This window comes from Stigmatopora argus, chromosome 18 (assembly GCF_051989625.1).
Source record: "Stigmatopora argus isolate UIUO_Sarg chromosome 18, RoL_Sarg_1.0, whole genome shotgun sequence".
Lineage (NCBI taxonomy): Eukaryota > Metazoa > Chordata > Actinopteri > Syngnathiformes > Syngnathidae > Stigmatopora > Stigmatopora argus.
The window spans coordinates 13339481-13353741 of NC_135404.1; the positions used below are offsets into that span (position 1 = coordinate 13339481).

The 14261-nt window shown below is 53.9% G+C and overlaps 2 protein-coding genes across 3 annotated transcripts in view; one reads left to right on the forward strand and one right to left on the reverse strand.

The window, feature by feature from the left end:
- Positions 1-11591, reverse strand: part of pkd1b (polycystic kidney disease 1b) — a 17530-nt gene extending 5939 nt beyond the window's left edge. Inside the window, exons 1-29 of one of the 2 annotated variants that reach the window (XM_077625586.1) lie at positions 11243-11591; positions 11147-11168; positions 11022-11070; positions 10593-10794; positions 10326-10525; positions 10148-10266; positions 9924-10071; positions 9587-9852; positions 8761-9474; positions 8545-8676; positions 8015-8190; positions 7818-7954; positions 5054-7734; positions 4837-4971; positions 4659-4772; positions 4230-4512; positions 4056-4152; positions 3859-3987; positions 3666-3798; positions 3428-3565; positions 3148-3316; positions 2273-2950; positions 1625-1760; positions 1302-1557; positions 1031-1223; positions 787-954; positions 500-640; positions 215-425; positions 7-130 (exon numbers count right to left, since the gene is read on the reverse strand). In XM_077625586.1, the coding sequence (XP_077481712.1) occupies positions 7-130; positions 215-425; positions 500-640; positions 787-954; positions 1031-1223; positions 1302-1557; positions 1625-1760; positions 2273-2950; positions 3148-3316; positions 3428-3565; positions 3666-3798; positions 3859-3987; positions 4056-4152; positions 4230-4512; positions 4659-4772; positions 4837-4971; positions 5054-7734; positions 7818-7954; positions 8015-8190; positions 8545-8676; positions 8761-9474; positions 9587-9852; positions 9924-10071; positions 10148-10266; positions 10326-10525; positions 10593-10794; positions 11022-11058 (7917 nt within the window). In that variant the 5' untranslated portion in view covers positions 11059-11070; positions 11147-11168; positions 11243-11591. Of the gene's footprint in view, positions 1-6; positions 131-214; positions 426-499; positions 641-786; positions 955-1030; positions 1224-1301; positions 1558-1624; positions 1761-2272; positions 2951-3147; positions 3317-3427; positions 3566-3665; positions 3799-3858; positions 3988-4055; positions 4153-4229; positions 4513-4658; positions 4773-4836; positions 4972-5053; positions 7735-7817; positions 7955-8014; positions 8191-8544; positions 8677-8760; positions 9475-9586; positions 9853-9923; positions 10072-10147; positions 10267-10325; positions 10526-10592; positions 10795-11021; positions 11169-11242 lie in introns of both variants that reach the window. The other variant, XM_077625585.1, reaches the window with a different exon arrangement.
- Positions 11592-11882: 291 nt separating this feature from the next.
- On the forward strand, positions 11883-14219 carry LOC144092705 (ankyrin repeat and SOCS box protein 12-like). Its single transcript, XM_077625747.1, has 3 exons — positions 11883-11972; positions 12570-13337; positions 13985-14219. The coding sequence occupies exons 2-3, from the start codon at positions 12578-12580 to the stop codon at positions 14146-14148; spliced, it is 924 nt and encodes a 307-aa protein (XP_077481873.1). The 5' UTR covers positions 11883-11972; positions 12570-12577; the 3' UTR covers positions 14149-14219.
- The last annotated feature ends 42 nt before the right edge of the window (positions 14220-14261 follow it).

The following is a 14261-nucleotide window of genomic DNA, read 5'->3' on the forward strand; positions in this document are numbered from 1 at the left end:
TACTACCTGAGTGTGCACTTTTCTGAACAAAAAGCAGATCAGACACTGGAGGGGAAAGAGCAGAGCCGAAAGCACCATTCCCACCGCCAGCGTTTCCACGTTGAGCGCCAGTCGGGCAGACACCGGCGCCCTCGGAGAAACAAATCAGAGAGCGGTCGCGTCAAAAGCCGTGGAGGAATCCCTTGAAACCAGATTGCGGCCATTTTCTCCTTACTGGCGCTGGCGGGAACCAACGGCGCCGTACCAAAGTGCGGCGGATGCCAGGTACAGGTGCAGCGAGAGGGCGCCGCAGGTGACCCTCTGCGCTCTGGTAAAAAGAGCGCCGTTGGGCCGTCGCCACAGCGAGAGCCACAGGTGGCGCTCGGCTATTCCGAAAAGCAACTGGGAGGACAGAATTCGCCGGAAGCGGGAAAGGTCTTTGGGACCTGGGGTCGACGAACACACGTTTGGCGAGTCGTCCCCGTGCCGCGGCGTCCGTCGAAGGAAGGAGGAAACTTACACGAGGCCAGGATTTCTTTCTCCAATGTGCCGTTCTTTGCGTTCTCCGCCGACAGCCAGTCGTCCACCAGGAAGAAGAACATGTGGTCCGTCACGGGGTCCCATACCACCACGTGCTGAAGGTACCAGGACGGATCTAAGCCTAGAATGGACGGCGACACGTGGTCATCGTCACCACAGAGACTGCTCGAGAAGGACTGCTTGGAGCTGTCGTTTCCCGTCGGAAAAAATGAGAAGAAGAAGCCAGCGTTCCTTCCGCCAGGAAACGGATCCCGTCTTAACACGTACCTGTGTTGTCATGCCAGATGCGAATTTTCCAAACTTCTCCCAGGTTGTCGTCCGTCTCCACGTGGAATTGGTCCAGGCCGCCGCGTCGAAAAGCCCCGTCCCTTCGCAGGTGGCGGGAGCCGCTCTTGTTGGCGCCGTACAAAGCGATGCCCACGTGCGCCGTGGTGCCTTACGAGGGAACGTCGGCGGTCACCACCGAGAGAGGGAAGCATCTACATTTTTTGTCCGTTGCCGCTCGGCTGACCTGCCCCTCGCCTCCAGCCGGTCTTGACCAGTACCCTGTAGTGGTACAGTCCCGCCCGGCCACACAGGGGCACTTGGCCCAGTCTCAGGCCGTCCAGGTGGTCCAGTTTGTGGGCGATGAGCCCGAGCAGCAGGTGGATCAGGATCAGGACGGCACACACCATCCCCGCCAGCGCGTTAAGCGGACCACCTGCCTGGAAAAAGACGGGAAGAATCCTTTCCTTTCCAAAGGACTACTTTTAACCGGCGACAGACCACGCTTGGCGACATACGGGCGGCAGGAGGACCACGGCTCCGGGGTGAACAAAGAGAGTGGCCCCGAACATGGTGAGATGTCGCGTCAGGCAGTGCACGGTTTGGAGCGTGGTGTCTTCCAGCGGTTTGAGACCCTGGCTGCTCCAGGCCCCCTCCTCCACGTCGTAGTAGCGGCACAGAGAGCTGAAGGGACACAAGGTGGCGCCCACGGGGCCCCCCTCCACCACGGACGAGGTTAGGCTGATGGACAGGACCTTCTCCGTCCCATTTAAACTGGCGGGGAGGAGAAAATGTTCAACGAGGTCCCATTGGGTCATGCAGCTGGCGCCAGTCTACTCACAGTGGGGATAGAAATACGGTTTTCTCCGTGAAGGGGGCCAGAGGCGAAAGATCCAGCGACCACTCCTTTACGAGGGAATGTCGTGACCCGCTGCTCATTTCCATCTTGACGTGGCCCAAAGCCCCGGAGGTCGTTCCTGGAGATAGGATGATAGGATTCAATTTCTTGGCAGCAAATTGTGGAAAACCAACGAACAGCTCTGTGGATCATTTGGATTGTCTCCAATTGTTTGGTATGTTTCGTACTTTCTTTTTGATGTTGAACTGAACATTTTGTTGATTCTTTTCAGTCAAAACCAACTGGTCATGAAGCACTGTTAAAGCTAGCATACGCCTAATAATAATTTTTAAAAAACTGCTTAGGAGGATCTAGGCAAGGAAGATGATCATTAAAACCTCCAGACTACTGAGGGACTGTGCGGTAACCTCAGTCTCAGTCTGCAGAAGGTCCCCACCTGGTGGACTTCCTCTGTGTGTGTGGCTCCAGTTTTTTTACCTAGCTCTACAATGTCTTGTGTGTCTGCCTTGCTACTGCAACCCAGGAAATTTCCCGAATACGGGATGAAATAAATTTCTAATCTAATAATAGAGAAGAAGCGTTCCAATATTGGCGACGAGTGAACAATAAAAAAAAAAAAAAATTCTTTACCTGGCAAGAGGCTGAAGTTGTAGGACATGTATAAACCGGTATTTTCATCCAGGCCACCCACAGCTTTGACTGTGAAATTCAGCCGTCCCTCCGGTGGAAGCGTAACAGCCAGACACTCGCCCTCCACGCCTTCATCCGCCGCGTCCTTCCTCTCGGCGGGAAGTTTGCTGTGCAGGGTGACGCGGATGGCCCGCTCGTTCTCCAGATCTCGGACCGCCACGGGCTCACCGCGAGGGCCGCTGATCTCCATGGCGACCACCGAGGTGGAGATGGGAGGGTCGGCGGCGGCCAGCAGGGAGTGAGACTCGTCCAGACCTAAGAGCACCTGCACCACTTCTGAGCGCCGACTCTTCAGATGAGCGGCTAGCGGGCCCGGGATACCGAAGGAGCACGCCGGACCCGGCGAGGGCGAGGGGACTCGGGGAGCCCCATCCCGGCGCTCGGAACAGAGAAGGTCGGCGGGGTCTCCGTAGAAAGCGGCCGTGCGGATGTAAGGCGTGGCAAAGGACAGGGGCGCCCCGCCGGGACGGGGCCAAAGCGCCAGGGAGCGCATCAAGGCCCCCACGCGGCTGATTGCCGACAAGGTGACCGACGACGCGGCTCGCAGGGTTCTGGAGCGGTTCTGCCCGGAGCTTGAGGCCATGGCGGACAAAGACGAGGTCGCCGCCAAAGAGCTACCTGAGAATGAAAAGGTGTGTTGAGGTGAGGGAAAAGTCTCAGATATGATTTATTTTGGACCACTAACTGCTTATTGGTATTTATTGGTAGTGGAGAAAAGGGTTAGATGGCCGGATTGTGATCGGGTCACCGGTCAATGATATTTTCAATGTCGATGATAAAGTGAAGGAAGTCGCTGTGCACTTTTTCCAACGTACCCACAATACTAACAATGTTCTTCCCAATGTCAAAGACTGAAACACCAGCATCACCACCACCACCGCCGCCGCCGGAAGCTTCGCGTTCCTGGATCACGTGAATCATCTTCCGGACGGCTTCCAGGACCTTTTCCTGACAGTCGATACACGTTAATTCCACAGGAACGGCCTGGGCAACAGAAGAGAGGGGGACAAATGATTAGGCTTGAAACGAGCTTTGAATCAACAAACAGTTCCGGAGTTGGGTCTTCATGATTTCAGATGATAAGTCCAAGCTTACAGTGGACAAGGCTAACGCTGAGCTGATCTGGTCGACGTCCAACAGGGAGAAAATTGGAAGGGACGCCAAAGCTTTGGTAACGTTTTCTCTTATCTGCCTCTTCATTTTCAGCTCACTGGCACTTGGCCCAGAATCCATCTGTGGATCCAAGGTAAAGGTCAGGCGCCAACGATACCATAATCGGTCCATTGCAAGTAGAAAGTCCCAAAGATAAAAGATATCTGGCTTTGCGCATCACCTGATTGAGCTGACTGGTGAGAGCAATGGAAAATGGGATCATTTGCTGAGGGTTTCCATGTTCAATCGACGCCCACATTTCCATCTGGCTCTTTGATTGGCTTCCGTTGGCGCGAGTGGGAACTCTCAGAGTTCTGAAAAATGAAGCGAACCGTGAACGCTAGTCGCCAGAGCTCACGGTCACGCCATTTCACCTGTTGAGGGCAACCGCACTTGACCCGAGACCGTCTTCTACCAGCAACATGACGGTGACCAGGGAATGACTTTGTCCCGGCAGAGGCGTTCCCACCGGAAGCAAGGTGTGGAAAGTGGACCGAGTGCCCCTTGGAAACGAAATTTGAAGCCTTTACTTCCAGACAAGACGCGCTTTGACGCCGCTTCCGTGACTTACTTGTACAGGGTGAGAACGGGGCACGCCATCGGGTGGCACGGCGCCACCCGAAAGGTGTAGATGAGCTCCGAGGGTGTCTCAGCCTCGTCTTTCCAACCTGCGGGAAACCAGAGCGCCAGTGAGGAAAACGTCTCCGTGAGCCCGGCTACGTAGCGGCGAGCACGGCGCCATTACCTGAGCACTTGTAGGTGACCGCGGTCCCCAGTGGGTGAACGTTGGCATCCCGCTTCAATTCACACAGGCCGCCGGAAGGCGGCTTATTGGGCGTAACGGCGTGACTGGCGCTGCCCCACCTCCCGCTACCGGGAACGGTCACGTTGAGAGTGAAGGTATACGTCTTCCCGGGCGGCACCACGTCCGAACGCAGCTCCAATTTGGACGAGCGTCGTCCCGAGGCGCCGGCGGCCCGGTCCAGGTCGACGGCCGCGCCCGATTCGTCTTCGGCGCTCCAGTGGTACTTGAGAGGCAGGGCTCGATTCATTTTGACGCTTTTTGGAAGCTAACGTCCTTAGACATTGACCGACTTTCTACTACACTATGCTATGCTAACTCATCGAATTTCATCGCTCCTCGAAACTGAAATGTGAACGCGTACGTACTTACCTGAGCTTGGTCGTCACACTCTCCACAATGGCCGGTCAGGACGGTGGGACTGGAGCCCGGACAGGATACGCACTCCACAAGCACCGCAAGTTGCGCCGTTTCACTCACGGTGACCTACAATCAATTGGAAAGTTTGACCGGGTTCAGACACAAATCGGATCCACCCCCAAACGCTCACCGTCTGTGTAGAGAAAGCCGGCGTCCTTCCTGGTTTCTTTATCAACAGGGCGAAGGTGTAAGTGGTGTCGGAATTCAACTGTTTGCTGGGTACCGTCACCGTACTGATCTTGCTCTCCAGGGGGATTGTGATATTCTGAAAATTGAGATAAAGATGGTCGGGTCAGAGACGATTTTCAGCGCTTTAAACGATTGAAAGTAGGTCGAGATCTACAAACCTCTATCCTGAAGGTCCAGTAATACTCCAAAGCATCCTCAACTCCGGGGTCCGCGTCAGGGTCCCGAGATCCACTTCCATCCAGAAGGAGATCGCGCCCGCCGGGCCACAATCGACGTGAGCCTCCCTTGATGACGGCCACTAGCGGCGAGCCGACGACTTGGACTGGGGTTTTCCGTTGGGCCAGCAAAGGCGTTCCCGGGAACGCGACGGTGAACGACAGGCAGTAGCGGCCCACGTCCAGAGAACGCTTTGGGAGCCGGAGTAAAGGTGACATGGTGCTCTGGAGAAGGACTCGGTCGTGGTCGAGCTCCGCGTTGTCGCTAGCGCAATCGGGCGCTCGGAACATCTCCCACGTGTACGTGGTCTTGTAGACGGAGCAGTTGGTATTCACGCTGGCTTCAAAGAAGTTCACTCTGGATCTGAAGACGGTGGGCCGGCTCTGAATCAGGATCGCTCCCGGGGCGGAACACCGCAAATCCTCCACCGTCACGCGCCGCTCTACCGACGCGTGGCTGACTCCGTTGGAGACGTGGACGGTTACGAGGTACACGCCGGCTTTGCCGAAGGTGTGATTGACCCAACTGAAGCGTGCGTTCTGCTCTTTGATGGAATTCTCAAAAGTCCACACGTATCTGAGGTGGCTCCCTCCGTCGACCTCGGCGGAGATTCTCACGGGGTGTCCGGAAAACACGGGTTCCTGATGCCAGATCCGAACCTCCCCAACGGGCGTTTCCACCATCAGAGTCTGGTTGAGCGCCTTGGAGCAGATGCCGTTGGTGGCGAGCACCGTCACCGACAAGGAGCCGTTGGCTGGCGGAGTGTAGCCCACTTCCTTTCCCGTGAGCCTCAAAGGTTCCGTGTCTTGGAAGCCAAATATCCAGGTGTAGTTGATCTGGGAACCATTTGGACCGTCCGCCGTAAAACGAGCCTCCCGCAGGGCCTCCACGGCTTGCTGGGCGGGGCTAACCAGTCGCACGCTTTTGATGTTCTCCAGGATTTGAAGCGGCGTGGATATTTGCGCACTGCTCACTTGATTCCGAGCTGTCAGTTTCACTCGATACATCCCCGCCGGAAGCGTTGACGTGGCGAACGATCCGTTGACCACCTGCTCAGTCTGCAACCAATCTTCTCTTTCAAAGGTCAGAACAAAGGTGGCATCGCTTCCTTTCCTGACAGATGGCGTGAAAGTGACTTCTTCCAGAGTGCAGAGAATCCGCTGGCTAACGTTGAGACCGAGGCCTTCAACGGAATCCTGGACGGTCAAGTTGCGCGTGGCTTCCTGCCAGCTAATGGCGTTGGAGACATTCAAAGACACCGTGTAAATGCCTTCTAGGAGAAACGTGTACGTGCAGGTGCGGTCGGTCGAGCAAAAGATGGTGGTGACGGCGCCGCTAATCTTCCACTCCCAATGCGGATCACTGCCTTTGCGGACAGACCCTCGGAACGACACCGCCGCATTGGTGCTGGCATGAAAAGGAGGCGTCTGGTCGCCCATAGTAAAGTCCATTGCTTCTATCTCCTCTTGGACCTTCAAAACTTTCGTATCCTGACACTGACTGACAGCGTTCTGGACCAGAACCTTGATCGAATGATCGCCGACACTCTCAAAGCCGTGAAGAAGGAAAGGGGCCTCGGTCTCGAGGGCTTGAAGTTGGCCGTCCACAAACCAAAAGTACCTCAGGTCGGAACCGGTAGAAACCCGCACCGAGATGTTGAACAACTCGCCCGAGGCCGCCGTATCGCCGGGTGTGGTTACATGCGCACCGGTCACCGGTTCCACGGCCAAGACCGAAGCGACGCTGGCGGTCTGGCCCAAGGCGTTGGAGGCGCTCACTTGAATGGTAAGCCTGCCAGGAGTTTGGGGCGCGAACTGAAAACGTTCTCCCTCGGCCGTGACGGGATGCTTCGTGGCGTCTTGGCGAAGGAGCCACGCGTAGGTCAAGTTGGAGCCTTTGGCGACGGAGGCCACCAGGACCACCTCCTCGTGGGTGGCCAAGTACGTCAGATTTTCCCATCTAGGACAGTCTATGCGAAGGCCTTGGATTCTCTCAAAGACCTGGACTAGAATCACGGCCTCCCTTTCGCCCAGCGAGTTCTGGGCGACGCATCTCACGCGATACTGTCCAGCTTTGAGAAAAACAAATCGGAATGCCCGGGATCCTTGCTGCCTCGGGACCAAAGCGTCCACCGTCCAGTAGAAGTTGGCGCTCGTCTCGTCGCCGCCCACCGCTGCGATTAAAGTTTCTTCTCTGACCACGCTGTAGGGTTGTTTGATTTGGAGGCTGAAGTCCGAAACGGGACGTGGAGCCAACTCGTCGGGGCCGTTGGGGCAGGTAATCTTCTCCACGACTTCCACCGCGCGCCAGGTCGTCAGCGCGGAAAGTGTGTTGTTAGCCAACACCGTGACCGTGTAATTTCCCACCGCCGTAAAGGCATGCTGGACTTTGGGATGGGCGCCTCGGGAAACGTTGGACTCGTCGCCAAAGTCGACCGTGTAGACCACGTCGTCGCTCACGGGGTCGGTGGAGGCTTCCAAGAGATACTTCTGGTTGACAACGGCCGTCGCGGCGGAGGAGTTGAGAAAAAGGCTTTTCAGCAAAGGACGGACGCTCATCTCGAGAGACTTTTCCACTTTTTCCACGTAGGGGTTGCTAACTTTCACTCGCAGATGGTAGTGACCTGACAAAAGTGGAAAAGGCACTTCAATTTGCGGTCATTTTGTCTGGAGAAATTTAGGATCAGATGTAGACACGACGGCTGACCTGGTGAAGAATAGGTGACGTTGACGGCGTGCCGCACGTACGCTCGCGTCTCTTTTCTGTCGTCTGGCACCGCCAGGCCGTCACGTGGAGGAGATTCAGTATGGCTAACGGGACTGCTACCGTCTCCAAAATCCCATCTACGTGACACGCAGATTAAAAGCCACCTCTTGTCATATACACATGAAAAGCATACTTACGTGAAGGTAGTAGGCAGGGCAATGTCCACGTTGACCCCGAGGATAAAAAGATGCGCGGCGCCCACGGCCACAATCTGCCTGGCCAACAGGAACTCGGGCTCACCCAATGGCTGGATTTCGTCGACGGTCAGGACCAGTTGCTGGCTCTGGGAGCTCACGGGGTTGGATGCCGTTACCTGTTATATCCATAAATTATCTTCAATAACATCTACTTGTCCAGGTTTACTTTGCAACCGCTGGTCGCCCTACCCAAGATGGCCTCAAGCTATGTAGGCCTTCCCGAGATTACCAAAGAGCGACAGGCGTGAAGTTTAAAGAATTTATCACGAGTAGATAAACATCCAATAATTTTGACGAACGTTCATTCGCCGCCATCCCTCCCACCTCAAAGCGATCGGACATCTATCGGCATCAACGGCAGGTCGAGAGTTAAGCGCTGCTTGACCAAGCCCATGCTAGCAATTGCTTTATTTTCAGGCAAGTATATATATTAAAACGTGCTATCGGTACAGTATCAGAGTGCACCTTACCTTGAGTTTGTACCGAGCAGGTTTCTTGAAGACAACGCTGTAAGATTGTCCTTCGTAGACGGACGCCTCCAAGTCGTCAATCACCCAGGAGAATGTGACCGAGGAACCGCGCTCCACGCCAGCTGTAAACGACTGCAAGCGCCAACAAATCCTTTGCATTTGACTTGAAACCATTGGAATAGTATTGGAAAAGTGAGAAAAAAGCCTTCTCCTGACCTGAGGAACGTCCACCAGCATCCTCTTGCGCCCCGCCGGCTCCACGGCGAGTCCCGACACCGCCCGGTGGCTACGTAGCGTCACGTTCAAACTCTGAGAACTGGAGGCGTCCGCCACGCTGACGTTCAGCGTCTGAACCCCCACCGAGGGGAGGAGCAGGGTGGCGGAGGAGAACCACGTGTCCTCGGAGAACGCGTCGCATTCGGAAAGAACCGTATGGGGGCAAGAGTGGCCGAAATGCAGCCTCGTTTCAAGTGCAGGAGCGGACATTGAACACCAGAGGTTCTCCCCGGACAGCACCGTGACCACCAAGGGGGTCGGAACGTTGACTTGTACGTGAATCTGGTTCTTCTCATCCAGAGGAGGATGGACGACATTCAGCCCAAAGGTGGACCGCACGTTAGCGGAGGACTGGGCGGAGGACGGCGTGGTGGATTCCCAAATGCGCTGGTGCTCAGTACCTCCGTGAAGAGTGCGCTCGTAGAGCAGTCTGAGATCGCAGACCACCCCGTCGACCCAGTCGTCCCCACTCGGCTGAAAAGCCAGCCCTCCCTCCGGCGCCGTCCCACCCAGGGATAGGTAACTCTGTCGCCACGGAGAGTCCAGGGACGCTTCGCCGGCGAGGCAGTGCAGGAAGCTTCCGGGCTGGCGGCTGTGTTGAACGGCCACGATATCGTCGGGGTACACGTTGACGGCTCCCACGGGAAGAACAACCTGCGGCGATACACGTGAGGTCGTGTCATCAAATTGGACATCGGCACAGGGCGCTCGCTTCAAATCTCAAGTTGACGTTAAGCGATTGAGAAATGGCATTTTCGCGACTCACCGTCAAAGTCCGCGGTTGCGAGTGGGCGCTGATTTTCAGCGGCACGTCGGCCACGAGGTGATACCAAGGGGCCAGAGCGGGGTATCTGGGCGGCAAGGCGAAGCCGCGCCGCCTGGCCGCCGCCACGTACGGCGAACAGGGATCGCTGGCGGGAAGGCAAGTTTCCAGGAAGGGACACCAGTACCGGCCGGCGCCGCAGCCGCCCGTGGTGTTGCACAGCGGCGCCGGAGCGCAGCGGCTGAAGGCGTTCATCAGCGAGCTGCAACCTAAAAGTGAGAAAACGGAGGACGTCGACCGTGCTCTCGACGGACGGAAAAGGGGGGCAACAATGGGGTACCTGGTGGGACCAAGTGAAATTTGGGACGACAGTAGGGTCGAAGGATTTGGAGGCGAGCCAGGGACCAGGTCGAGCTGGGCTGGACCACCATTTCTACTGATGTCAGCTGACCGGCGTGACTGAACCACAAGCCGGGGAACAACTGCGTCTAGGAAGTGGAAGCAGAAGCGGTCAGCACAATTGCAGGTTTGCGAAGGCCGGACCTGGACAATTGACGGACGGACCTCCACCGCGGGTTGTTCAATATCAGGGACCGTGGCTAAGGTGTCCATCTGGACCCGTTGGTAGACGCCAGTCATCAGAAGCACTCCCACCACATAACTGTGTGGATCCGGTAAGGACTCTGAAACAGACACACTCAAAGTGGTGTACAGAAAGACACCCAGCCATTTTAAATCTTACCATTTAAGTCCTTTTGACATAAGACGTGGTCTTTCTTAACACAGGGGCTCATCCTCCACTGGCCGGGCGTCCCCAAAGCCATCTGCCGACACATTTCTTCTTGGTCTGGCCAAGCGGGACTTGCTGTCTCGGGGAATTCAACCTCCTCTGGGGCGTCCTCGCTTAGACTGACTTGAGTCCAAACCCAAACAGTTCTTTTCCTACACAGAGTTGGACAGTGGCTTAAAAGCAAACAAAAAGCAGCATTCCAGAGCGCCGTAGACTTACGTGGAGAAGGAGTGGTGAAGAAAATGTCGCAAGTCCGACGTGTCGGCCGCCGCCATTCGTCCTCCGCCAGTCTTTTGACAGGACGCCGACGCCTCGGACCAGGCGGAGATCTTCTCCGAGAGCCAGAAGCACCGCACGCTGGGCAGGTGGACGGGACTCCCTACAGGACAGAGGCCCACTTCTGCGCTGGCGGCGCCGCACCCTTTACATTAAATAAATATAGATCTTCAAGGCATAGAAATACACATCATTACAAGATATAAACCGGTATAAAAAGGTAGACCGCATTTAAATGATACCAAGATCCAGATGTTTGCAGAAAAAAACTGCTTTAAAAAACAAATTTTCTGCATTTTCTGAGCAAATAGTCTTGCCAAACTAGAAAAAAAGTGGAAAGTCATCTTTAAAGTTCAATCAGAGACTTCTTACCTCCTGCTGTGGTGATGAAAACCATCCAAAAAATCATCCACGTCGGCTTCTGTGGAACGGCCATGACTTTAGTCACTTGCTTTAATGAGACGGGCTTCATCGCCAAAAGACAGCACGAAAACCACCTCTACATGTTCAGTCCAGTTGCTGAGGTGAAAAAATGGCAGTCTGATGATTTGGGCCTCCTTTTCTCCTCCTCTTCAATCCAAACTATCTCCTACCAACGTCCCGCATCCTCCTACAGCCATTCCGCAATGAGGGGTGTTGGGGTTTGAGTTGAAAATGCTTCTATGGGCGTCAGGGTGACTTTTTCTTTGTCTCTGGGCAACCGCTACAGAAGCCGACTGAACACGGGAGGCCCACTGGAATCATTGGCCAGCTGTAAAACACTCACACAATGCAACACGTAACACACAATAATCATCATATATTGTTGCACTGGACATGTGATGAGAACATTTTGCCTTTGACCGTTTTCACCTCCATTGACGTGCTGTCATTTGAACCTCATCACGGATCCATCCATCCATCCGAGAGTGCATGACGCACATGTGAAAGAAATGGGCTCTGGTTTTAACAGCAAGGATGCCATTGCTGTTGCCTGGGGAGAAAAGGCATTAAGTTGAAGAGGGTGATAAAGCAAAGCTGAACTGGGAAGGTTCAGCGCATCTCCATGGTAACAATTGTGCTCTTAAGGGTGGCATGTTCATCCTGGCTTTAAAGGTCTATCAAGGCTAAAAGAAACTTTTTTTAAAAAAAAAATTGCACTGCGGAATGATATTGATATGCAAACATTTCAGACAGCAAATGAATAATGGCATTTCTCTAAATAGGGCAATTAAAGGCATGTACCACTAAGTACAGGCAGGGGGCAGTGGCGTGCAGTGGAAGCCAGTAACGACGAAGAAAAGAACAGAAAAAAAGCAGGCGGCCTACAGTGAAAGAAAGCAGGTAAAAAAAACATCAACAGGAACGAAAAAAACACAAAATAGGGCATTTGTTTTTCATTTTCTTTTAGTCGCGGTTATTGTGTTTTAGGGGAAAATAGTGATAACCCTGCGGATTGCCTTCCCTTGTGGGCGTTAACTGTATGTTTACATTAGCTGCTAACCTTAGCGTCATTTTAGGATCAATATGCAGCTTAGTCGTCGTTATTTCTCGGTCGTAAACTGTTCATGTAAACTATATATTTATGTCGATGTGACGGTCGTTCCTCTATTAATAGTCACTGACTTAAGCGTTGTTTGCCTCAAGATGAGTGACATTTCCTATTGTTTTCATTCGTTCTTGTTGTATTAATTTGTCCATCCATTCGAATGTTTGTATTGTGTGTTCTTAAGCTTTAGAAATAAATATTGGGCGTATTTAAATGTTGGCCGTGATGTTTTTTTCCCCCAATTTGATCAAATATTGGAAAGTTCTTGTAAATGATCTGATCTAGTGACATGGCAATATTAGGATGAATAGCTGATGGCCACCTGAGCTATGGATTTAAAGAATCAAGTGGAAAATTCCATTAACGTGTGCGTGTTTGTGTACCTGTTCCAGCGGCTTCTATGCGCCTCCTGGGCAAGTGCGAAGAAGAACGCAGCGGCGACATTTCCCGGCTTCGACGAGCGGCGTTACAAAACGATGAAAAACTCCTGGATGAGATGCTGTGTCAGGAAATCTACAAGAAGGTCATCAACTGCCGGGGCGGCTGGGGCGTGGCCGGCACCCCGCTGCACGCCGCCGTGTCCAAGGGCCACCTGGGCTGCCTGCGGGTCCTGCTGAGCCACGGCGCCCTGGTGGACCGCGTGGACGTCAAGGCCCAGACGCCGCTCTTTGCCGCCGTTCGCGGAAAGTACCTGGACTGCGTGCTCGCGCTCCTGCGCTCCGGCGCCGACCCCGACGGGAGCCCCGCCAACGCCGGCTCCCCCGTCCTGACGGCCGCCCGCGAGGGCGACGCCGACATCCTGGCCCGTCTCCTGGAGCGCGGCGCCCAGGTGGACTCGCGCTGCAAAGTGGCGCTGTGGACCTCCGGCGCCAGGGTGTCCGGCGGCCCGCTCTACCTGGCGGCCGTCTACGGGCACCTGGAGTGCTTCCGGCTGCTGCTCCTCTACGGCGCCGATCCGGATTACAACTGCGCCGACGCCGGGGCGCTGGCCGCCGTCAAGCAGCCCAAAACCGTCCTGGAGATGTGCCTGAGGCACGGCTGCGGCGCCGAGTACGTCCGTCTCCTGGTGGACTTTGGCGCCAACGTCTACCTTCCCACGCTCATCATCGAGAAGTCCACCAAGCAGAATGAGGCCGTGGAGCTGCTTCTAGAGGAGAGAGGTGAATTGATTTTAGGCACAACGGCGAGAACCGTTCGTTATTTTCAGATGAATGAGAGCCAGTAAAAGTTTGGGTACTTATTTTTGTTAACTTTCAGGTGTTAGCAGACACCCAACCCAACTGAAATTGACCATTCTAGTATAGAGCACATCCATTTCACAGATGTCCGATCCAGTTTGAAGTGAACATGTCCCCTCAAAATGGATCGGACGTCAACCTCCGTCAATTGCAGCTTTGCGTTAACACTTTAAACTTTAAAGTATGTTTTAAAGACCCCAATATTCTTTTTTTTTTTTTTTTTTTTTACCCGAGTCCCTTCCTCTGAAAATGACATCCTTAATAAGTAGAGCTCCATAAAGTCCAGCCAATACAAAGAGTATCATATAGTAAATCTTAAGTGTCTTACCTTAACGGTTCAGTTCCAGGTAAGATGCTCTTGGGGCCAAAATCTTGGTTTCTGTCTGTCTTGTTCTCGCTATGCTTTCAAAATGACTCCAAAGGCTTAGTACTTTTTTTTTAGTTTTCAGACATACAAACCAATAAATTCGCCCGTAGTGATCAATTTTAAAGAAAGCGCAGTACTCATTTGAGATAATTCTTGGTGCTCCGTTTGGAGACTGACGCAAAGGCCAATTTTTGTTTCTTAGGAAATCCCAAGGCCTTGACTTCCCAGTGCCGACTGGCGCTGCGGAGACACCTGCGAAAGATCGACAAGATCCACCGTATCGAACAGCTGGACATGCCCGCCAGTCTCATCCGATTCTTGCAGCACAAGCCGGCGCCCCCCGTTACTCTTCTAGATACCTTTTAAATCTCAATGTTGTTCTTCTTTTCTGTCCAGCTTGGTTCTCAAAATTATCAAACATTAAACCTTTAAATGTGCGGCTGCGTGGTTATCATTATACCCTAACTCTTATGTACAAC

Excerpts from the sequence above, each read along its gene's own strand:
- LOC144092705 (XM_077625747.1), top strand. The coding sequence starts at position 12,578 with ATGCGCCTCCTGGGCAAGTGCGAAGAAGAACGCAGCGGCGACATTTCC. Across the intron at positions 13,338-13,984 it reads GCTGCTTCTAGAGGAGAGAG|GAAATCCCAAGGCCTTGACT; the intron begins GTGAATTGATTT and ends TTTGTTTCTTAG.